This window comes from Cynocephalus volans, chromosome 2 (assembly GCF_027409185.1).
Source record: "Cynocephalus volans isolate mCynVol1 chromosome 2, mCynVol1.pri, whole genome shotgun sequence".
In the NCBI taxonomy this organism is placed as follows: Eukaryota; Metazoa; Chordata; class Mammalia; order Dermoptera; family Cynocephalidae; genus Cynocephalus; species Cynocephalus volans.
In genome coordinates this window covers 154,659,751-154,684,125 of record NC_084461.1, presented here as the reverse complement: position 1 = coordinate 154,684,125, position 24,375 = coordinate 154,659,751, and the positions used below count along the sequence as shown (strand labels likewise).

The 24,375-nt window shown below is 41.9% G+C and overlaps 1 protein-coding gene across 1 annotated transcript in view; it reads right to left on the bottom strand.

Annotated features, from left to right (window-relative positions):
* Window positions 1-24,375, bottom strand: part of NSG2 (neuronal vesicle trafficking associated 2) — a 51,461-nt gene that overhangs the window by 24,592 nt on the left and 2,494 nt on the right. Inside the window, exon 2 of the mRNA XM_063087991.1 lies at window positions 12,337-12,420. Coding sequence (XP_062944061.1) covers window positions 12,337-12,420 — 84 coding nt within the window. The remainder of the gene's footprint in view (window positions 1-12,336; window positions 12,421-24,375) is intronic.

The window sequence follows — 24,375 nt, the reverse complement described above, 5'->3', positions numbered from 1 at the left end:
GGGCAAACTGCCATTCAAAAAATAAAGATAGATTTCCACCTCACTCATTACACAAAGACAAATTCCACATAGATCAGAATTTTAACAACAACGTCTGTGTGTGTGTGTGTGTGTGTGTGTGTGTGTGTGTGTGTGTGTGTGTGTGTGTGTGTGTGTGTGTGTGTGTAAATTATAAAAGCATCAGGGAGGAAGAAGGCCTTAATTTTTATAGAGTCAAATGTATCAATATTTTTCTTTATTCATTCTAGAATGAAAGTAAGAAATTTGCATAGGATGAAAAAGAAGTTACACCATAAACAAAACCAAAAGGCCAAGGACAACTGAGAAAATGCAAACTAATGAGAAAGAATAAGTTTGGGAAGCAGTGGTCCAACCAAAAAGGAATTTTTCCAGAAAGGTACCAAAGATCAAATAGGCGATAAGAACATGAAATGAGGCTTAATTTCACCAATAATGAAAAGATGTACAAACTACAAACTTAAAATGAGGTGCCATTTTCTGCCTATCAGATTGGCAAAGCTTCTGGGGGTGGTGTGTGGGGAGGAACACACTCATAGACACTATGGAAGAAACAGAGATTGGTGGGAAATTTGGGGAAGATAATTTGGCAAAATCTATTAAAATTGAGGATTTACATACAGTCTGGCAAAATTTTTAAGACTGAAGATTCTCATACTTTACAAACATATTTGCAAAATATATGAAAGGTGTAGGTGTGTGGTTGTGTGTGGGTGTGTGTGTGTGCGTCTTAGTTGGTTTGGGGTGCCATAACAAAATACTGTATACTGGGTAGCTTATAAACAACAGAAATTTTTTTCTCACAGTTCTGGAAGCTAGGAAGTCCAAGATCAAGGTGTTGGCAGATTTGGCATCTTGTAAAGGCCACTTTCTGGTTCAGATGGGCTTCTCTCTGTGTCCTCATATAATGGAAAGGGCAAACAAGCTCCCTTAGGCCTATTTAATAAGGGCCCTAATCCGGTTCCTGAGAGCTCTGTCCTCAAGACCTAATCACCTCCCCAAAATACCATGACCTTAGGGATTAACATTTCAACATATGAATATTTGGGGGACACACACATTCATCCCATAGTTGTGTGTGTGTGTGTGTGTGTGTGTGTGTGTGTGAGAGTGTGTGTGTGTGAGTGAGAAGACACACACACAAGGAAGTTCATTGCAGCATGGTTTTAGCAGCAGAAGACTGAAAGGTAGAACGACAGTGAACTAATCGAGAAAGATTATAAAACATCACCTGTCTACAGCCATTAACAAGAGTGAAAAGGATCTCAATGTGCTCACACGGAAAGATCTCAGATCTGTTATTAAAAGAATCAAGGTACAAAAGAATGTGTATAAAATGGTGCCATTTAAGAAAATTTAAAAGCATATCAAATGTATATATGCACATATAAATATAAATACATATGAGGGTACATCAAAAAGTTCACGGAGTCATTTAATCTTTCAATTCTATTTTTCCACAAACTTTTTGAAGTACCCTCATATACTGACAAGTAGAAAATGTCTCTGGATGGAAACATAAGCCTATATAGCGTATATTCCTGGGCTGTCCAGTAGAACTTTCCGCAATAACGAAAATGTTCTACAAATCTGAGCTGTCCAATATGGTAGCAACTATGCTCATGCAGCTACTAAGCACTTGAAATGTGGCTAATATGACTGAAGAATCCAATTTTGAATTTTATATTATTGTGAATAATTTAAATGTACATAGCTACATATGGCTAGGAGCTTCTGGTTTGGATAGCAGAGACATAGATGATAGATATTTTGGATGGGAAGGTCTATGAAGGAAGAGAAAAGGAGACTTTTATTTTTCAGCTTATGTCTTTCTGTACTGTTGGAATTTTGTATATGTGTATGTGTTACTCTTATTTAGAAAAAAAAGTTATTGACCACCTATTATATTCAGGGCTCCAGAGTACATAGTCATAGGGGTTATAGAACTGAATCAGGGGCGTTTCTGTCCTCGAGAGCCCAAGCTTTTGTATGACCAGGGAAAAAACCTCATATAATCTGCACAAAGGAGATAAAGGTGATAAGCTCTGCCCAGTGAGTAAGGTCTCAGAGGAGGGAAAGGTCAGTCCTAATCTAACAATGGGGAAGGGAGGAGGGACTAACAGGAAAGGCTTTATCTAGGAGGTAATGTTTGAGCCAATCACAAATGAGTTTTAGAAGAAAAACACTCTGGCTGTGATTTGGAATGTCAACACCAAAGACAGGACCGGAAATGAAGACGGTAGTTGAAATATATGCAAGGCTTACCCCTACTGTCCTCTATAGAAAAAATAATAAAGCTGCTTACAGACCTAAAATTGTGTTCTGTACATTTTGCTTTATGAATGAAATAATCATATTTGGTCTGTTTAGAGTTAGGTAGTACCAAGCAAAAAGAACATTGAGAGGAATATGCTTTCCCCATTTCCCACTGCCGTCTCATTTTCATTAAGCTCCCTACAATGTACAGACAACTTTTTGTCTTTACCTTTCCTAGTTTTTCTAAGGCTTCCAATTGCTAGGAGACTACAAGGACAAGAAACTAAAATACCACACAAATCTGACTTATCTTGGTTGCGTGACTGTGATGTGATTCCTATCTTTAGACCCAATAAACATAATTGTGAATCCCAGACCAAGGTTTCCCAGCTTTAGCACTATTGACATTTTGGGTAGAATAATTCTTTGTTACAGAGGACGATCCTACACATCACAAAATGTTCAACAGCATCCCTGGCCTCTACCCACTAGATGCCAGTAAAACACACGCACATGCACGCACACACAGACACACAGTTGTGACAACCAAAAAATGTCTCCAAGTGTTTCCAAATGTCCCCTAGGGAGCAAGATCATCTCTGATTGAGAACCACTGTCCTCACAGCCAAAGGACCCTTGGAGATCATCTCACCCAGCTACTCATTTTACAGACTCAGTTTGAAGATTTTTTAGAACTTAGAGGCTTTTTCTTAGTCTCAGGGAAATGCAATGATAAAACAGAGGAATTTTAATTTAAGTCAATTTCATCTGGCTGAATATTCATTTATATTTTCTGTTTCTTTTTCTCTCTCTCTGTCTCTGTCTCTTATACATGTTCCAGCCTAGAATTTCTGTGTAAAAACCTGGTTTTCTAGCCATAAATGCTACGAAAGTTAATAATAATTAATATACATATTGTGAAAATATCCACCCTCTCTGCTTTCAACATTTTCATTTTTCATTTGTTCAGTGTGAGAGGTTGGAAGATGTCTAATACATAATAGCAGGGGCTACTGTGTGCTAGGCATTATGCTAGGTACATCACACACATAATCATTATAACAATCCTCTATAGAAAGTGGGCATTAGTATCCCCACTTGGCAAAAAAGGAAACTGAAGCTACTGTAGGTAAAGTGACTTGCCCCAGGTCACACAGCCAGTGAGTTATAGAGCCAACATTCGAACCCAGGTCTGTCAGATTGCAAAGTACCACTCAGTTCAGGTGGTGAAGAACTAAGAATGAGTTAATGATGATCACCTAAGTGAGAGCTGAATCCCCTTAGAGAATGAAATCCCCTCCCAATTGCTCAGATCACAGAACTTTTCAGCATCTCCAGGAGAAAGCTAGGCAGTTGCTATGACAACTAGTTTTCTTATAATTATAGTACATAGCAGTGACATGACAAGCTGCACATACAGTCACTTTGTTAGGGCCTGTCTTCCTCTGACAGTCCCAGGAGCTTAAATATCATAATTTTTTTTTTAAAAAATCACATTTAGTATAATCATGCATTGTAGCAGCAGGGGCCCCTAGAGTCAAAAAGTCAGGAGATGAACCCTCCCACCTTGTGACTGGGATCATGAAGCAGGCTGCATGACAAGCCTTGAAGAAAATGGCATTTCTCCCTTGAGAAATTTTTGCTTCTCTTTTTTCTTTTTGGATGAGTGCCTTCCAAGACTCAGCCAAACAGTGTATTCAAAGAGAAGAAAGGAGAGCCAAAGCAAAATTAACCGAATACTTGGCAATTAACAGGAATATGCAGCAAAATTTTAGTATTCTAGCAACCACTTTTCAGTTTAGTTTGATGTGGGCAATTCCCCAAATGTGCAGGGTTTACCAGTTTGGAAGATGGCATAGACAAAAAAGTGCATGTGCACACACATGCATACATAACACACAGACACACACACCTCTTTGGTCAGAAAAAGACTGACTCTGCCCCTTATTGGCTATGTGATCCTGAATACCTTAATTAACCATTCTGATTCTCAAGTTTTCTCATCTTTACATCAAAAATAATGCCTACTTCATTGTTATAGTAAAGGTAAAGTAGAAAATGACTTGCAAACTATTTAGCACATAGTAGGAATTCAATAACATGGAATTTGTTATTAATTAATTACATATACAGGTTGAGCATCTCTAATCTCAAAATCTGAAATCTGAAATGTTCCAAAATTTGAGACTTTTTGAGCACTGACATGAGGCTCAAATGAAATGCTCATTGGAGCATTTCAGATTTCAAATTTTCAGAATAGGGATGTTCCACAGGTATGTATTCTGCAAATATTCCAAAATCAAAAAAAAAAAAAAAATCTGAAACACTTCTAATCTCAAGTATTTTGAATAAGGGATATTCATTCTGTACTATCTCACTTTGCCCTCACATCAGGCCTATGATGCAACATCATTATCCCATTTTACAGATTAGGCAACAGGTTCAAAGAGGTGAAACGACTTGTTTTAGTTAAAAAAAAACACGCAGTGTCAAACCCTCAACCCATGTATTTTCCCCTCTTCTGTATTGCCTTTCAGACAATGGTGTGGGTGTAAACCACCTCGGAGGAGGGGGGGGATTTGAAGTGTGTGCTGATTTTTATGATGTAAATACTAACACCACGGTTGATTTCAAGCTTCCAACAGTTTAGCAACTGGCTTGCAAACCTTGAACAATCAGCTCTCAGGAGTGGGTGTGAACTAGCTCCAGCCCACCCCTGCAGAAGTCCCATATAAAACAAGAATGTTCACTAGATTTTAGAAGTCTTTTTCTGTACTAAATTTATTAGCCAGTGACTTCCTTTATTGCAGCATTTATTTACCAATGTTTGTTCGAATCTATGAGAATGAAAACCAGCAATAAAAGCAGCCCAGTCATTTGGCTGTAGGTGTTCATTGAATCTCCTAGCTCTTCATCCAAACCCTGAGCACATTTCTCCTAAAGCAGCACAGTGCATGTTTTCTCTACCAAGGGAATGTTTTGTTGAAAAAAATTAAGCTACATTTGCTTTTCAACTAATGATTAATAACAGTATATATTTGAAGTTCACTCTAACAGTTCACACATTGGGCCAAGAGAAAGCACTCAGCCAAAAACATAGGCCAGCATCTTTACTCTAATTTTCAATAAAATTCTAGCCAGAAGTGAAGTAATAAACATTAAATACTGTCACAGCCTTTCTCCAAGCACTCATGTGCAAATTCTTTCTGTGCCAGATAATGACTCTGTTTCCAACCCAACAGGCAGTGTTTTTAATAACTTGTCTAAAAATGTTCCTGAGAATTTAAAAAAAAAAAAAAAAGAAGATCAATAAAAACCAAGACAACACGTAATAAAGTAATAAAGTAAAACATCTTATCTCCATTTGCTGCCCTCAGCAAATGTTAGCATCCCACCATTGGAAGGCAGTCCCTGGAATTTTGATGAAAAATTGCTAGAAGCAAATGGCAAAGCCATAAATGAGGTCTCACCTCCCTAGGAATGTGGCGGCAGGAGAAGACATTTATGAGAATATGTCATCAGCAAGAAGCTCAGAAGGAAAGACAGGGCTCTGATTTTAAATAAAGATATTGAAAATGAGGCAGCCAAAGATGTTGGTGTTACCAATGTGGAGTTTCTCTGCCAGCCATGGGGATTTTTTTGTTAGCTCATTCACTCTCATTTATTAAAGACATCTTTTGGTGCCTAAACTGAAGAGGTGCTGACTAGGCTCTTGGGCTGCAAAGATGAAGAAGACACCATTCCTGCCACAAGGAGCTCACAGTCCAGTCAGTGGAAGATACAGTAGGTAATTCAGTGATGCCAGCACTGTGAAATTGGTGCTAGAGGTACAGGAGCCCAAAGGAGGAAGGACAGTCTTCCCACTGGAGTGCAGGCAAGACCTCGCAGGCCAGCAGTCATTTCAGTTGGGTGTTAAGGTATGACTAGGGTGATGGCCCTGTGGCAAAGACAGGAAAGGCATTCCAGCTGGAAGAGACAGCACAGACAATGGCAGGGAGGTATAAAATGTCCAGAATCATGAGGAAAATGCTTTAGGGAGGTCAAGACAGATGAGCAGTGGAAGGCATGGGAGGACTTTAAGCCTAGGGATGCCATGGTGGGATGCGTGCTATAGAAAGAGTCCTTTCTGGGGCAGTGAGAAGAAAGGACTGGAGGGAGCTGAGAAAGGAGGCAGAAGGACCAGGGAAGAGGCTGGGACAGGAGGTGAACTAGAGTGGTGGAGAGAAGAAAGGAGTCACCAGACACTTTCAAGAGGGAGAGGGGCCTGGACTCTATGGCTGTTAGACACAGCAGCTGGCACTGGGAGGTTGGTTCTGTTATCTCCATGTCTCTTCCCCTGTTGGTCATGAAATGAATGTGAGCAAGGTTGAGGCCTGAGAAAGGGTGCCAAGGCCCCCATCTTTTGGCCTTATATTATAGAAGAAAAAGAGAAGATACAACTGGCAGGTAAGTTAGCCCAGCAGCATCTCCTACTATTCAGTTCTAACTGGGGATCCCCTTCCACTCAGTTGCAACTTCCTGTGAGAGACCTTTCCTAACCCTTTACACTCATGGCAGGTGGCCCATGCTTAGAGCCTGGGAGCACATGCCAGCTCCTTGGCCTCCTGGGTGTGAACCTCAGGTAAATCACCCAGCTTCTCAGAGCCTGTTTTCCTCATCTATGAGTTTGGTAAAATCTTGCCATCCCAGTATGCTGGGATCATTCAGTGGCTTAGCATGCACAGAGTGCCAATCACAGGCCAGGAGAAGGGTAGGAGATGAAAGAGTTGAATGCATAAGTGAATGGATGAAACAGTAAAAAAATCAACACCCTATAATGTTAAGTCTGAAATTTCACCTGGGCTTTTTGTGTGTGTGTGTGTCATTGTTTGTTTTTAATAATAGCCCACTGATACCAGTTATTTAAAAAGGACTAGCCCTCTCACATTCAGTTCCCACATCACCTTGCTTTTCTTTAATGTGTCCATTTGCCTGAGAGAATGGTGAGGTATGGTCCCTTTGGATTCATGCACCCTCTCATTCTGGTTTCTTCCACTGGATTGTGCTCTGGGTCTAGTCTGCACGCATCCTTGGTATCTTACACCAAGTGCCTGAACCCCTTCCAAACTGGGCTTGCCCAAGCCATAGTCAAAGGAGCCAGATTTTGAATCATGAATCAGAACATGTGGTCAGGGAAGAATACCAAAATGTTGCAACACACCTAATACTCACCCCATTCCTGTGCTGGGGCCCTGTGCCGGGAGCTGGGAACACAGAGAACACAGAAGTGGACCAGACATTCCCTGCCCTTCAAGGATTAGAGGTTAACGAGGGCTTCAGGTGTGGGAAGATGACCAGAATGCTTCTCATCTTCACACATTTGTGAGCTCTTTGAGAGCAGGGATTTTGTCTTATTCGTCTTTGTGTCACCCAGCAACAGGCACTGAGCCCAGCCAGAGAAAATATTCATAAAGATAAAGAAGAAAAGTGAGGGAGAAAAAGAAGGAAGGAAAGAAGACACAAAGGCTACAGCCTGGCAAAGTTAACAGCAGGGTAACATCAAAGTGTGGCAGAGAGAGTGGGATATGGAGCCACAGAGCTGCATTCTTATTCTGTTCTGACACTTCCTGGCTGTGTGACCTTAATAACTCACTTCACTTCCCTAAGCATCAGTTTCTTCATCTTTAAAATGGGGATAATAAGAGTATCTGGTTCATAAGGGTGTTGTTAGGCTGAAAAGTGAATGTAACAGTGTTTTTAACACATTTTGATTATTTGTATTATAACTGATATGTGAACAAATGCCAGGAGGCAAAGACATGGTTCCAGGAGTCAGTTCTAACAGCAGAGGCTGCCCATGAATCCTGACCCTGAACCGGCTACCCCTTGAACAGTTTCTCCAGGTTGTGCCAGGCACATTCCCATCACAAAAAGCCAGGAAAGGGAAGCCTAGAGCCCAACTAACAGACAAAATCCAGCTAACTAGTCAGGAGGCTAAGACCCAAGAGGATGACAAGGGATGTAAATAGGAAGGAAATGAAATGAGTATTTATTAAACGTCTGGAGTGTACCAAAGACTTACACTATTTGTTATCTCAAGATTGTGTCCTGGTTTTATTGATGAGGAACCAGGAGCATAGAGAGGTGAAGGGACTTGCTCAAGGTCATGAAGCTAAGAGATGACAAAACCAAAATGTGAGATACCCATGTGCAGCCAGCCTCAAAGGCCAGGCTCAAAGGCCATTTGTCCCCCAGAATGCCTTTCATCAGCTTAGCAAAATAGCCTCCAAATGCAACAGACCAGCCTGGGAACAAATAGGCCTGACACCAGGGCCAAATGCAGCAGGACCCTCCATAGCACCAGCACCCTTCATGGCACCAGTACCCTCCATGGAAACAGCACCCCCCCATGGCACCAGCACCTTCTATAGCAAAGTTAGCTTTAGGAGCACTTCAGCTCCCAGGATTAAGAAAGAAGTAGATGTTTTTTCTTAGCATGCTCCCAACTTTTCAGATAAGCCTAATGAAAATCTTTCAAGTCGATGGCCCTTTACAATGACTTCCAGAGACTCCTTGGTTTTAGAAACAACAAAAATTCCAGGAAATCTTCCTCAATTCATCTCTCCCTGCCCTACTCTCTTTTCCCTCTCTCTCCCACAGTATAACTGCTACAAACTGCTTGTTCTCTCCAGGTCAGTTTTGAAATTCGAAGTCACAAGCTGTCCCACCTCCATGAAGGGATTGGAATGATAGGGGGGGATGTATCTTTGCAGTTCCTGAGATTACCTCAGCCCTGGGCAATATATCTAAAGGGGCAGCCCAGCAACTGTTTACTAACACTATGCTCCTTAAGGCTAAATATAAATTCCCTGGCTTCCAACTCTAGTTCTCCAGTGGAAATTTCCATCCTGAGCTCCAGACCTGTTAGTTAAATATGCAAAGGTGGGGCCAGCCCCGTGGCTCACTCGGGAGAGTGCGGCGCTGGGAGCGCCGAGGCCACGGGATCAGATCCTATATATGGATGGCCAGTGCGCTCACTGGCTGAGCGTGGTGTGGACAACACCATGCTGAGGGTTGTGATCCCCTTACCGGTAAAAAAAAATATGCAAAGGAGGCCAGGCATCTCTCACTCAGTGCATCTCCTCTAGCCTCCTACCTCAGTGGAAGATACCAGTCAGACAAGCCAAACACCAAGAAGTCCCCAATTCCTCCTTTCTCCAACCAGAAACAAGTCCTGTCCATTTAGCCCCACAGGCATCCCTGAGCCCCAGTGAGCTGACTCAGCTCAGACCCCCAGACTTTCCTTAATTACTAGCACAGCCTCCTCCTAGGTCTCTCTGCATCAACCCTCACCCCACCAGATCATCCTCTACAGGGCCCAGGGGGAGAGCTCTTTAAGAAAGCAGAAAAACCAGGCTAATTAAGCTTGCAACTTTACATAAGCAAAGGCGAGAGTTTGCCTCATTCATCCCATTTTGTTCCAAGTGGCAGGGCCCCCCTCCACCCACACCTGACAGTCAGTGCTGACAAAGGGCTGCTCCTGAGCCACACAGCCCTTTCTTCCTGACCTCCAGGACTAATTGAGTCAAACTGCATGGGGGGCTTCTGCAGGCCCTGGACCCTGACAGAGCTGTTCCTTTTCTCTTAGCTGACTCATTTCTGTTCTAACCAGTACTTAGCTACTGCAGGCAGCATGCTGAATTGAAAGACTGCCAGGCTCCAGCTCTGCCACTGGGTAGCTGGGTGAGCAGGTTATATCACCTCTCTGAGCCACAGTTACCATTTGAGAAATAGGGAATTACCTCTGTTTCTTATATTTAAATATGACAAAATAGCTGCATCACCAAAAGTTGTCAAAGAAGAGAGAAAATAAACATGATCCAGCACTACCACTGAGAACATACCCATATATAGCATTTTAATACATTTGTTTCCACGTCATTTTTCCTCTGTATAAGAGTTTTTCATAGTTCCTATACTAGAAAGCATACAATTTTAATCTTTGCTTTTTTCAATCAACATTTCCAAACACTTGCCCAAATTATTGGATGTCTTCATAGCCATAATTTTAAGTGATTGCTGGATAACAAATTATTCCATTTGGTAAAAAGAGCAAATTTTTAAAATAATTCCCATGTTTTTGTCTGATTATTGAAGCAATACATGCTCATTGTATAAAATTTGGAAAACAAAGAAAAATAAAATTCAGACTAAACTACTCTCTGACAACAAAGTGACTCTTAAGAAACTGTCAAACAAGCTCATCGTATGGATGTGATCTTATTTGTGGAATCATGAGAATATTGTTGAAAGTCTGGCATTGTTTTCAATACTTCAATTTTATAACTAACCTCACAATAAACATTCTCATATGTGAATCTTGGCATATTTCTCGTGATCTCTTTTTCCAGGAGAATAGTCAACTTTGCCCCCAGCCTGGTGCACATACATGTATTATTTATCAAGATACCTAGCCCTCCCCTCAAAGCTATGTGTTCATTCCTGCAGGTATGTGCCTGTTCTTACAGGTACTTGCATATAGTTGGGGCCAGGTTCACACACTGCATGGCAGACACTGAAGGTACAGTAAAAAACAAGAGCAGTCCCTGCCCTCGAAAAGGGGGTTAGCATACAGGGAAGTCCCACATTCCTGGGGAGACACACAGAGGTGCTACATTCCGTCTCAGGCTCTCACAAACACACTGATGTTCTAACATAGATTTAACAGGGGCAAAGACAGGGACAGAAACAGACCAATATGCTTATCCGCACACACACTCAAATTTCCAGATAACCAACCATGGGCTATTTTCACTTTCAAAGCCCTCCAGTCACAGTTGACACAAAATAGCTACTATTCATTATGCACTTATCCTGTACAGATCCAAGTGCTTTGCATGTATTCTGCACTTTATCTTCACAGCAACCCTACTATTATCTCCATTTGATAAATGAGATTTAGTGACTTGCTTGTGGCCACAAGGCTAGTAAAAAGTGGAAACAAGGCTCAAATTCAACCAGTCTGCTCAAAACTCCATCCATAAAACCACTTGTTCTACTGCCTCCATGGCTGATTTTGCCTCCTAAATATGTTTTAGGTCTTCCTTCATCTTTTATAACTGCTCACCATCCTTGTCTGAGCCACTATCTTTTTATTTATTTATTTTTTTACTTGGATCATTGCAGTAACCTAATAGCCTCACCATGCTTGCTCGCTCTTGCCCACTACACTCATTAGCCACATGAAAGCTAGCATTCTTTTTCCAAAATCCAATTTCAATCATGTCTCTCCTCTTCTTCGAGTCCTTCAGAGGCTTCTTGTTGCTTTTAGCATATAACTTAAATTCTTCCATACAGTCTAGAGGGCCTACAATTGCCTGCCCTCTCCCTACTTCTCTGTCTGCTCCCCACCCCCTCCTAGAGCCCAATTCTTATTCAGTGTTGGGGCTAGCCTCTCTCCAGCCACAGGGACTTTGCACAAGCTGTGCTCTCCTCAGCCACTCTCCACTCCTAGATCAGCTCCCAGGTGGCTTCTCCCAGAGCACTTCCCTAGGCTCCTCGTTCCATCATCATAGAAGGGCTTCATGGATCTTCCCACAACTCATCACAGCTAATGACATGTGTAAGTACTCCCAGCAACACCTCCACCAAGAAACAGAAAGTCAACCATTTGGTTTTTATGGCCCAAAAGTCAGTTTTTCTTTCCTTTTGTCTTTTTCATATTTGTTGCCACCATATTCACTGACTAAAATCTGAGTTTCTTCATACATTTCCAGCACACTTCCTAGAGATTGTAATGGAAAAGCAGGAAGAAGGGGACAGGAGAAAAGAGGCATTCATCAATCATCATATGTATCAGAACTTTCCAGAGTACAAGAGAGCACGAGTAGACGTCAGAGGCAGGGCTCCCGTTACTTGATTAAACTCAGTAACTCAGACTTTGTGGCTTCAAGAAATCCTCCAAAGATAGCCTGTGTCATTTCCCACTCTCCAGCAGTACCTGCTGCACTAGCAAGAGGTGCACTAAGCTGGCTGAAGCCAGCCTTACCTTTACTCTTTCCGTTACACCATCAAGAAACTGACCGTAAATTCAGCGATTTTCGGCACCCGGAACTTCCCTTTGCTCTTCTGTTCTGGCTGATACTCCGTTCTTGTCTTCACAATCACCTGAAATGTTCCATCAGCGTTAGCACATATGGAAATAGGGAACATTTTTCTTTCCTTTTTCTTTTTTTTAATAGCTAGAATTTATTATACGTTACATAATAATCACAAAATAAAGAATTCCCCCTCCCAAACTCACACAACAAAAGAGAAAATTCAAATTACCTGTAATACTTTCCCATTCTAACAGAGACAACCACAAGTGACAATTTTGGTTACACCTTTCCAGACATTTTTATATGCATATATAAATGTATATTATATATATATATTCACTATTTATGAAATCATAAATTTTCTTTTTGTGAAATGGATTCATACTTCATGAACTAGTTTATAACCTGATTTTATGACACAACACTAGATTTTTTCCAATTTTCCAGTGTAGACAATTATACGATTTCATTTTGCCTTTTGATGTAGTATAACATTTCACTGTATGTATGTACTACAATTGATCTAATCAATCAATATTGAACATTTAGTTTGCTTTCACAGTTTTGGTTATATAAACAAGTTATGATGAACATCCTGTAGCTAAACCCTTGTGCATATACTTAATTCCAATTTGATTTGGGAACTTGAGCAAAGAAAAATATAAAGGTCTGTTCAATCTATTGCATCATCTTATTTTTCTAAAGTATGAATATATTTGCAGAGGTGGTTAATATCTTACCAAGATGTGCTGTCAACCTGAGAAGACATTTATGGAACTACATCCCACTGTGTATGCAAAGTAGAAGAAAAAGAAACCTGACAGATAATCAATAATTATTGCCAAGAGCTGGAGTACCATGAGGAACACAGAAGTTGTCTGAACCTCAGGGTATCACCTATAAAATATAGCCAGTAGTTATAAACATAATTCCCTACTTAATAAGGTTGCTTGGAGAGTTAAATGAGAGGTTGATGGGTAATATTTTTTGAACCATATATTATGTGCCAGAACTAGGTCAAGCACTTCATATACTTTACACATTCCACTCCTATTTCCATTCTCCTGACCAGGAAACTGAAGCTCAGAGATGCTAACTCACTGTCCAAGGTTACATAGCTAAAAGGGAGCAATCTTCCAACCATTATCACTCTTACTTCTCATTACAGCTTAAATTAACAGAATTTTTACTGAATATCCCCACCGACTTTTCTTGGAGACAACAATCAAGTGTAATGATCAGAGCAAGAACTCTCCTATGAAGAATGTTCTTTAAAGTCTGTGAGGCATGCCATTGACTCAGTGTAGCTCAAAAAGGAAGAGATGTGGAAAGTACTACCATATGTTGATCATCTACCATATAGTACTTAAATATGTTGGCGAAGGAGGCCCTGGGCCCCAGCCCAGCTGCTACACCCCAACATCCCTCTCTCCTTGGCCACTAGAACCCATTTCCAGGTGTAAATTCTGCTGTCATGTTCTACCCTGTTTGCAGTCTTCTCCTCCAAGCAACAAAAGCCCTTTAGTTCTTTAAATGGGGAAGTTATGCAGGCAAACATGGATAAGGGCTTATTTGTATGTGTGTGTGGCAGAGGGGGGGAGGGTGTTCTATTATTTTTATTTTTGTCCTGCCTCTTATGCCAAAAAATAGAAAAACAGAAGCCTCTGTACCACAGAAAAAATAATAATTCTCATACTTTGTGCATTAACTCTTGACATTGAGCATTTGACATGCATTGTCTCACTTATCTCTATGCTATGAGTCAGATACCAATATTGTCAATATAGGAGGTTCGAGGGGTGTAAGAGTGTGGCCTGGGTTCAAATCCTGAATCCACCACTTACTAGCTGGTGACCTTAGGTAAGTCATTTAAGCCTTCTCTGTCTTGGTTTTCTCATCTATAAAATGGGAAAATAACCATAACCAAATTACTGGATTGTTATAAGGCATAAATGAGTTAATGCAGTTAAACGTTCAGACCATTCATTCAATAACAAATGTCTATTTGAACACTGCCTCTGGGTGAGGCCACATTTTCTTCCATAGATGTCTGAGGCAGATGTAGAATTGAGTCTGGCTTGCCCCGTCAGACTGTGGGGTATCCAACCAAGCCCATCGAGAACAACACAGGATTTCTCAAGAAAAGTGCTGTTCAAGCATGCCCCGGACCATGCTGCCTGGAAAAAAAAAGTTTTGAAGGATGAATAGAATTTTTCTGGGTGGACAAGGCAAAGAAAGACATTTTCTGCAAAGTGAACCATATAGCCAAATAAACAAACTCACCCCTGCCCTGCTGTGTGGCAGCCATGAGGTATGGTAGAATTGATCCCTCCCTTAATGACAAGTATGGTCCTTAGTTAGGTTAAACCAATCAGGGAATACTATCCTATTGATCACACAATTTGATTGGCTCACACATGGACATGTCACCCTATCTGACCAATGAAATAGGAGGCAGTGTTGACTAGAGACTTAAGGAAAGAAGCTTCCTTGGTCTTCATGAGTATCCCCAGAGCGTGCTCTTCCTCTGGATGTTGTGGTAAGGACTTGAGTTCTGGAAATGCTGTAGCAATTGTTGCCACTATGAGATGGAGCCTAGAGGGGAACAAAGGCAGCACACAAAGGAGTACAGAGCCAGGAGGAACCCAGGGCAATGGTGATGGGCTCTGCAGACATCGTACTGTCTGAATCACATCTTGCCTAAAGCTACACCCATGCTGAGCTCTGCAGTTGTGTAGGCAAATACATACTCTTGGAACCTTAATCAAATTCAGGTTGAGTTTTCTGTTGCCTAAGACTAAAAACTTTCTATCTGATACAAAGGTGTTTCAAGAAAACCCAAGAAAAAGAGCTGAAAAGCCATTAGAATTTAGAAAGATAGCCAAACACTAAATAAGGATACCAGAATAAATAGATTTCCTAGGTGTCAGCAAAAAGTCAGTTCAAAAATATAATAGCACCACCAGAAGAAATATACAAGAATATTCATATCAGCTTTGTTTATAATAGCTCAAAACTGGAAATGACTCAAATGTCCATTAACAGGAGAATGGGTAAATTGTGGTTCATTCATAGAATGGAATGCTACACAGCAACTACGTGTTATAGATGAATCTCACAGACATTACACAAAAGACATCAAACACAAAAAGAGTTTTTTATATGTTGTGTGATTTTATTTACATCAGCTTCAAATATATATATATATATATATATATATATATATAATTTATATATATAACAAATTTACTTTAGAAATATACCATTTACCATTTGCAGTACTAAGGTTAGGGGGTGCTGAGTTTAGGCAGAGTTTAGCCCGTAACCCCCTCTTCTATGTCCTGCTTTGCTCTGAACCCCTATGAAATGCTACTTATGCCTTGACTGGCTCTCTAATAAAAACAGTTTTGTTGTCTTCAGCGCCTCACTCCTCAAACCACAGAGCTCAAACACAGGGCCAGGGACAGGTGGGTACCTCACACCATGTGAGTCCTCAGTCTTCTGCTCCTCTGTTTAGCTAAGTCACATTTTCTCCAAAAGCAACTCAGCTGCTGCATAATATTGTATCTTCACCCTGAAGGAAGTGTCAGCTCTTTAGAACCCCATCTCCATGTAAGATGCTCACTCCCCAGGAAAAATGGACAGCATTCTGCCCTCATCTCCTTTGATCTCTCAGTAATTTTTGACAGGCTTTTTCTCTCCATCCTCCCTGAAATGTTCTCCTCTCCTAGGTCCGTGGCAGTCTCTCTTTCAGTTCTCTTTCTACCTGGCTGGCCAGCCCTCTTCAGGCTCTTCTTCAACCTGACCTCTCAGTGTTGAAGAGCCATGGCCACTCTGCTCTCTCTCATTCTACAAGGCCTCTGGGTGTTCTCACTCACTGCCCTCACTTCCAAGTCCATCTTTTATTCTCGTGACTCTCAAATTTGTATCTCCATTTATATCTCACTCAACACTCAGATTACCCTACTGGACACTTGCCCTTGGATATGCTCACCTAAAATTACCATGTTCACAGCATGGACCCTAACCCACTTGTCCTGATCATCTCACCCTCAACATTTCCATGTCATATAATCCCGAGCTCACAAAATAGCAACATTATCCACACAATTGTTAATGTAAAATCAAATATAGGAATTTCCCATGATCCCTCTCCTCCCTTCAGTCCCCAAATCCATTCCACCATTCCATTCATTCCAGCTCCAGCTTCTTCAAAAATTTCTCTCAAATTCATCCATTTGTCCAATTACACTGCCTCCACCCTAGTTAAGGACATTATCATCTCTCTGTGGATTTTTGCTCTAGCCAAGTTCCTTCTATTCTTGCCTCCCCAACCCCAGAGAAAAGATCTTTCTACACTGAGGGAGAAGCACATACCAGCAAACATTCGGAAGATATCTGGGAGGACAACTCCTGGCGCAATTACAAAGAGGTGGTTTTGAGTGAATAGACAGCAAGGTGAGGTGAGGGGGTGACAGAGATGAACTGGAGGAATACACAGAGGCTCTAAATGCCACACTAAGTACCTGGAAGATTAACTCGAGGGCACTAATAACTGAGGAAGGCTTATAAACAAGAGAATGGCTTTCCAGATGTGCATGCATTATAGGCAGAGGAGAAGTCTCTGGCCACAGTGAGGATACCCTAGGGTGCGGAGAGGCAGAGAGCAGAAAAATACAGACCTACCGAGTTACTGGAATCAACCAGCTATTAGGAGTTTCTTGAAGCTTGGTGTTTTGTTCCTACGGAGTGGAGCCAGAAACATTTCCCTTCTATAAAAGATGCAGTAACGGCTATATTTTTGGTGGGGCTTTTTGTGTTTTGTTTTGGTTTTAGTACTATGAAGGGGAAAACCTAAGAAATGCTAGCTAGTCATTATTTATTGTACCTTGGAGGAGTCACCTTGCATAAACAGAGAGAGAGAGAGAAGAGAAAATAAATTTGCAAGGGAAGGCTATACTCTGGACATTCTTTTTTCCACACTTAAAAAAAATGGAGCAAAACAGAGCCCTGAGCATCTTGATGAATAACAGAAATGGGGGGAAAAAAAGTACACAGGAGAGAGGAAAAATTTCTTTCTGCTTTTTTTATTATTAGAAGTGGAGTTTTATAGATATTTGGAAAAATGAAATGCCAGGTTTTCAAATATCATTGTGGATTTAGGCAAAGTAATAAATTTGTTTTCTTTTCATATTTACCCACTGGTCCCCTATTGTCCTGCTGGCTGCTAATATGAGGCACATAATTTAACATAATTGGCACTGTGAAAATGGGATAAATTATTCATCCCAAAAGGACTCCTCGTCTGGTTATAATTCCCCCTTCATTGGCAAGGCCAGATAATACATAGTGATTCAGATGACACAAAGTACAGATCATAAAAATTTAAAATACTACTTCCCAGGATTATCAATAATGAAGAGGTTCCCACATGGAGAGGCCCCAGGATTGGCAGGAACAATAAATAAAAGTGCAGAACTGCTGACAAGGAGCAAGATTGTATTTTTATGAGCTGGACTTACACAGGACAAAAATAGATCTAAACTGTATGCTTCAGCTCATCCCTGCAGCAAAGAGAGAGGGTCAGAGACAGGTCAATGAATGGCTAGCCACTGAGCACCTACTATGTGCCAGACACTATGCTGGTTGCCCTGCTGATGTAGATTCATTGAGTTCTCATAATTTTCCTGACAACATTCTCTCCAATCCTCAATTCTCTTCTTTAAAATCATTATTATTATTTCCATTTTTCAGATGAGGAAATTTAGCTTCAAAGAGTTCAGTCACTTCACTTGCCTATGATCAAATGACTGTAACTGTCTGCTCCAGTATTCAAACTCAACATAATTGTCATCCTTCTTATCTAACATGTTTTTTGTTTTTATTTCTGTTTTTGTTTTAAAGGGGGTGCCTGGCACTGTGCCAAAAGCTTTATATCTTATGTTTCAGCAAATCTTCTCAATCATTTTGTGAGGTAGGGGTGTGATTATCCCCATTTTACAGATGAGGAACTCAAGTCTCAGAGAGCAGAAATGACTTCATAACCTTATGTAGCCACTAGTGGGTAGAGCCAAGAATTGAACTAAGCTCAGACTCAAGTGTACCTAGCATTCAAATTGATCCTGGGAACCTGGGACATAATAGGGACTCAATAAATACTGTTGAATGAATGAGCAAACAGATAAATCCTATATCTAAAGAGAGAAGGTGTAAAGTTGCTCAGATGGGGTCTGAGTCCTCCCTTCTCACCCCACACTTCTTTTTGGGTTTGAGTCTTTCTCCGGACCCTTGAAGCTTGGTATTAGGCCCAGACACAAGATAAAATGTCACTGTTCAAAGGACTTTAGTGGCAGTGTTTTCCAACCCCATCAATTCACAGATGGGGAGATTGGGGTCCAGAAAGAGGAAGTAATTTACTACAGGTCATACAATAAGACTGAGTCAGAGCATGTCTCTAGTATGAACCTGCAAACTCCCAGTCCAGGGCTCTTTTCATGGAACAAAGTTTCATTTCTTTGCTGGGCCTTTGCTTTCTCACAGGCAGAATGAAAGATTTGCCAACATGGCCTCAAATGGACCATCTAGCCCAATAAGTCTATGACTCTTGAATTCTATGGCAATGCACAGTATTGGGCAAGATGAGGTACACCCCATAGGGTCTTCTAGCTTCTTCTGCTCTGAGTAGAGACTAGCTTACTGGGCTGAAATCACTAGAATGGAAGTGCATAGCTCTGCCACCTGGGACCTCCATGGTCCAGAGGGCCAGGCCACCTCGTTGCTCAGCTCTCCCTGCTTCCTGAGGCTAGCCCCTGTGCTCTCCAGGAATGGGGAACCTGATTCTTGGGCTGAATTGATGATGATAATAATGACAACAATAATCATAGCTTTGTATTAAGCATTTACTATGCACTGGGCACTGTGATAAACATTTGACATGAGTATTTCTCACCTCACCCTGACAACAATCCTTAGAAGAAGATAGTATTGTCATAAGGAAACAGAGGATCAGAATGGTTGATAAAATTTCCCAGAGTCACACAGAAAGTAGGTGGTGGAATTAGAATTTGGATTCACACTGTGTTGCTATAATGTCTCCTGGTACATTGCGAGGAATTGGCTCACTCCACCGTGGTCTGTGCATGTGTGAAAGTGAGCAAGCTCCATCAACTCTCTGAGATTGTTTTACTGTCTGTGAGAAGGGAGTGATTTTATTTAAATAGAAAATTCGATACATGCTCATGGTTAAAAAAAAAAAAGGATGAAAATTATAGAATAAAAGTCTTTAAACACACCCAACCCACTCCTATCGCCGCTCCCCAAACATTTAACCGTTTTTTTCTTGTGTGTCCTTCCAAAACTGTTTAAAAAATCATAAGCATAAAACACGCACACATTATGTGTGTTTCTACAAATGGGATCACTCCATACCAGTGTCCTTAAGGTTGTTCTAATTGAACAATGTGTCTATTTCTGTCCACATGGGCACATGCAGATCTGCCTCTTCTCCCAGCACTTGCTTAGCATTCCACATCCATGCACCAGAACTTATTTAACCAGTCCCTTCTCATGGAACAATCCATATTGTTCCCAGTTTTTAAAAATATGTATATAGGCCTTTGCATACTTGAAAAATATATCCATAGGATAACTTCCTACCAGGAGGAAGCACACTAGTCAAATGATACAGACAGTTCAAGATTGTATAAACAATGTCAGAACACCCTCTGAAAAACATTGCATCAGATTACATAACCAACAAGAGTATACTGAGGTCATGTTTGCTCCCCGCCTTATCAACACTAGGCATTATCAAATTTTTCCTTTGCCAAACTGATAGGTAAAAAAATAACATTTTGTTTAAAATGATGTTTTTTAAATTATAGAAAATTTTTAATATGCTTATTGGTCATTTTATATCTATTTGCTGGAACTGCCTAGTCAGAGCCTTTGCTCCAATTTGGGGTGATTTCTAATCAGTCTGCTGAGAGTCTCTAAGTACAAGGGGTTCTGTAAGCCTGGAACCTGCAGAGAAGTGCATTTCTGCTGCTCTCTGGGGAAAGGCTAGTACTTTTCTCATCTCGAGTCTCAGGGAGAAAATAAACCCAGTGGTGAAGCTAAGGAAAAGGCCAAGAAGGCAGGCAGGACTCAGTGACAGGAGCAGTGTCCCCTTCACCCAATAACCTTGCTGGTCTTCACCATGGAGTTTCAGGCCCCACGTCTCCCCACATCCACCCTTGAGACCCCATCGTTCTCAGCATGTTTCACTTTTACAGTCTTGAAGAGACATATTATGGATGTCCAATGAAAGAAAGGAAACTATCAATGAGCTCCCTCAGAGTCCCATGCACTGAGCTAGGCCCAGTAGACAATTTTCACATTTTTCCTTCACAGTAACCCTGTTAGGTAGCTACTATGCTCACCTTAAAGTTGGAAACTACACGAAGCCCAGAGATTCTAAGCAATTTGCCTAAAGCCACATAGTAAGTGAAAAGCTTAGCTGAGCTTTGAACCCAGGCCTCTAGGACTACAAAATTCATGTGGTCTACCATGCAAAAATTGAAGCATTCCACACATCAATAATTGGTGGCTAAATGTCTGTGTTCCTCTCCTCCTACAAGCAGTTGGGCCAACCTCTCCAGGATGCACGAATACTTAATAAACAATAGAAAGGAAAGGAGCATTTTCCCAGAGCCTAGCAGTAGCTTGCTGAGTACATGATTCACCTGGGGCTTTGCCAGGGTGGGACTGTGTCTGTGGTGGTTTGCTTTCTGTTGAGCTGCCATCCATTAGCTGGCTTCTCCCAGCACACCTGTGTGCAGATCTTGGCTGCACTGTTTTCTTTTCGTGCTTCCTAGGGCAGAATTCCACTTCACTGAGCCTGTTTCTACATCTGTAAAATAGGTATAATGGTAACAAACTCACAGAGGGGTTGTGGGGACATCTGGATTATTGTGGTTACTTAGATAAACCAAAGGCAGCACGGCCCCAAAGGCATGCCGTGAAATTTGATGTCTTCGGATTAATGTTCCAGCTTCTCAAGAGCTCACTCCCATGGCCTGTGGAAAGCCACCCAACTGCTTAGATTCAAGTCTATTTCCTCACCTGTCAAGGGGAGAAATTGAGCCCCGTTCTAAGCTAGGCAAGGGAGAGAGGGCCTCGTCCACCCAGCATTTTCCACTGCCCACTGCATGCCACTGCTAAGGCTACCAAGATGATGCAGAGCCGGGGCCCTTGGACCTAGTGGGCAAATGGAGCAGAGAGAACAAATTCTCCTTGCAGCCAACCAGGCAACAAGTCTGACTAAATCTATTCACCTCCCCATTCCCACTGCCACTGCCCCACCCTCAACACTACCCCCGGCTTCATGAACAGGGCAGCAGCCTTCGAGCTGGTCTTGATCCTTTCACTCTTTTCTTTCACCGCTCGTGGTGGGGATGCTAAAGGAAACCCAGTCACCTCCGTTTTGGAGAAAACTAACTCTGATACTGTGTGGAGAATGGATTGGAAAGAAAGAGGAACAGAAGACCAGGATAAGGCTGAGCCTGTCCTTTGTCCCCACGGTGGCCTACAGCAGCCAGAGTTATCTTTCTAAAATAGAACTCTGATCCTGTTACTCTCCTGCTTTAAACTTTAAAAACGAAACAAAAAACTAGCAACAGTAAAAGAAACTACTCCAGGCCACACTTGAACTGGTACTCACCTCACCTTATCTCCTAAATCTCTCGCCCTCACTCAACAAGCTTCAGCCAGTGTCTGGCTCCCTGATTGTTCCTCCAGTCTCTTCAGTGCCTGCCCACAGGCTGGTCCATCTGCCCCATTTCCCTTACTGATCCATCCTCCATGTCTCAGCCAGGGCTGATTCCTCAGAAAGACCTCCCTTGACCATCCTCCCATCATAATTATGTCCTCCTAAATCTTAACCTTTCTTACACTATAGCACCTTATTCTTTCCTTCAAAGCCCTTCTCACAATTTGCATCTATGTACTTCTATTTGTATGATGCCTTGTTGGACGTTCCTCTTCCTCATTGGATTGGAAACTCCATGAAGGCAGTGGCCATACCAATTTTTCATGGCTGTATATCCATAGCCTAGCACAGTGTCTAGCACATAGAAAGTACCCAACAAGATTTGTTGGATGAATGAATGAATGAACAAACAAATGAATACCTTCCGGTGTGATAAGTATAACATAGCTATACTTACAGGTGGTCAGGGAGGGTGTCCAGGAGAGCTGAACTGGGTTTAGGAAGATGAGCATTGGCTTATCAGACAAGCAAAGGGGTGAGAGAGCTTTCTGGGCAGAAGGAGCAGCATGTTCAAGTACAATGAGGCACGGAACACCCTGGAGCCTGTGGAAAACTCTAGGGCAGGGTTTCTCAACTTAGGCACTGTTAACATTTTGGGCAGGATAATTCTTTGGGGGGATGGAAGAGGGGTGTCTTGTGCACAGTATTTCTGGCCTCTACTCACTAGATACCAGCAGAATCTCCCACTACAGTTGTAACAACCAAAAATGTCTTTAGACATTGCTAAATGTCCCCCTGGGAAGCAAAATCACCCCCCATGAGAACTGCTGCTCTAAGGAGGCCTGACATGCTGGTGTTCATGATACAAAGTGGGAGTAGTAGGAAAGGAAGGCAGTGTGCCAGACCATGAAGGACCTGGAACACCAAGGTAAGGGTTTGAGAATGGTATCTTGTGGGAATGGGGTTCTGGAAAGGGCTCCCACAGGAGAGGAAGTGGCCTCAGAAGCAGCGTGGAGGACTGAGTAGAGTGAAAGAGAGAAGAGGCAGGTGACCACCATGAGGCTGAGCCCACCTCCCCTCTCAAGGCAGGAACCCATCTCTCCAGCACTGGGCAGGGTGGGAGCACTGGAGGCTGCAGTATTTCCTCTAGGGAACCACCCCCAGAGTGCCACCCACAGGTCCCTGGAGGAGCCTGCCTGAGGGAGAACTCAAGGAGGAAGTGTGGCTATGGGTAAGGGAATGTAGTCTGAGGAAGCACTCCCCTGGAATGGGAGTCTTCTCATCACTGAAGCAGCACCATGTGGAGGAAAAAGTTGAAGTGCCTGGTATACAGGGATTTCAACTCTAGGTCTTCCACTCTTTATCTGTGAACCTGGGCAGGTCACTCCATGGATCTGAACCTCAGTTTCCTCATCAGTGAAATGGGTGCATTAAAACCCACCTCACAGAGCTGTTGGGAAGATTAACTGACATAATAGGAATGAGTGCCCTGCTTGGCCGCCTCCTCAGCCCAGGGCAACACTTCATGCTCACCTTCTCCATTTAGCCTTCTAAAGGTTTCCTCCTGACATTCATATCCCATACTACTAAAGAGTATTGAATGAATGAATCTAAAGATGATTTTCAGTATTACACATCAAGCACACTCTGCATTTTACATTTTCAAAAAAGAAACCATGATTTAACATTGGGGTCAAATATACTTCTTTCTGAACTATGTTGACTTCAAATACTCACCATCTGATGGGAGCCTAATCAAAGGGCCAGCAACTGTGGCAGGGCTTACTTCGCCTCTTCTATCATAGTCCTGTGAGGTGATTCCCAATATTATCCTCATTTTACACATGAGGAGACTGAGGCAGTTTAAGAAACTCTCCCAAAGTTCTTAGCCAAGGTAGGCTGGTAAAAGGAGGAGTGGGGATTTGAACCCACCTAAAGAGATGGAGTCAGAGTCTGTGCTGGTAACTACCAACTATTGTAAGCATTTAATGATCCTTTGGCTTCTTCAGTGGATTTTACTTTTAACACATCTGTTCTAATGTCAGAGGGGAAGAAACATGCTCTCATAAAGATCATGAAATCTAAATATTAGCACAGAAAACTTCTAATACATTTCCCCACTCAGAGAAGACAGAGACCTAAGGGAGAAGAATAAAGTCACACTGTGGGTTAACCACCGAGCTTGAGCTAGAAACCAAGTCTGTGGACTCCCAGGCCAGTTCCTCATTCCTGCTGAGGTGGAAGATTCTGAAACAACATTGCATGGGTTCTACA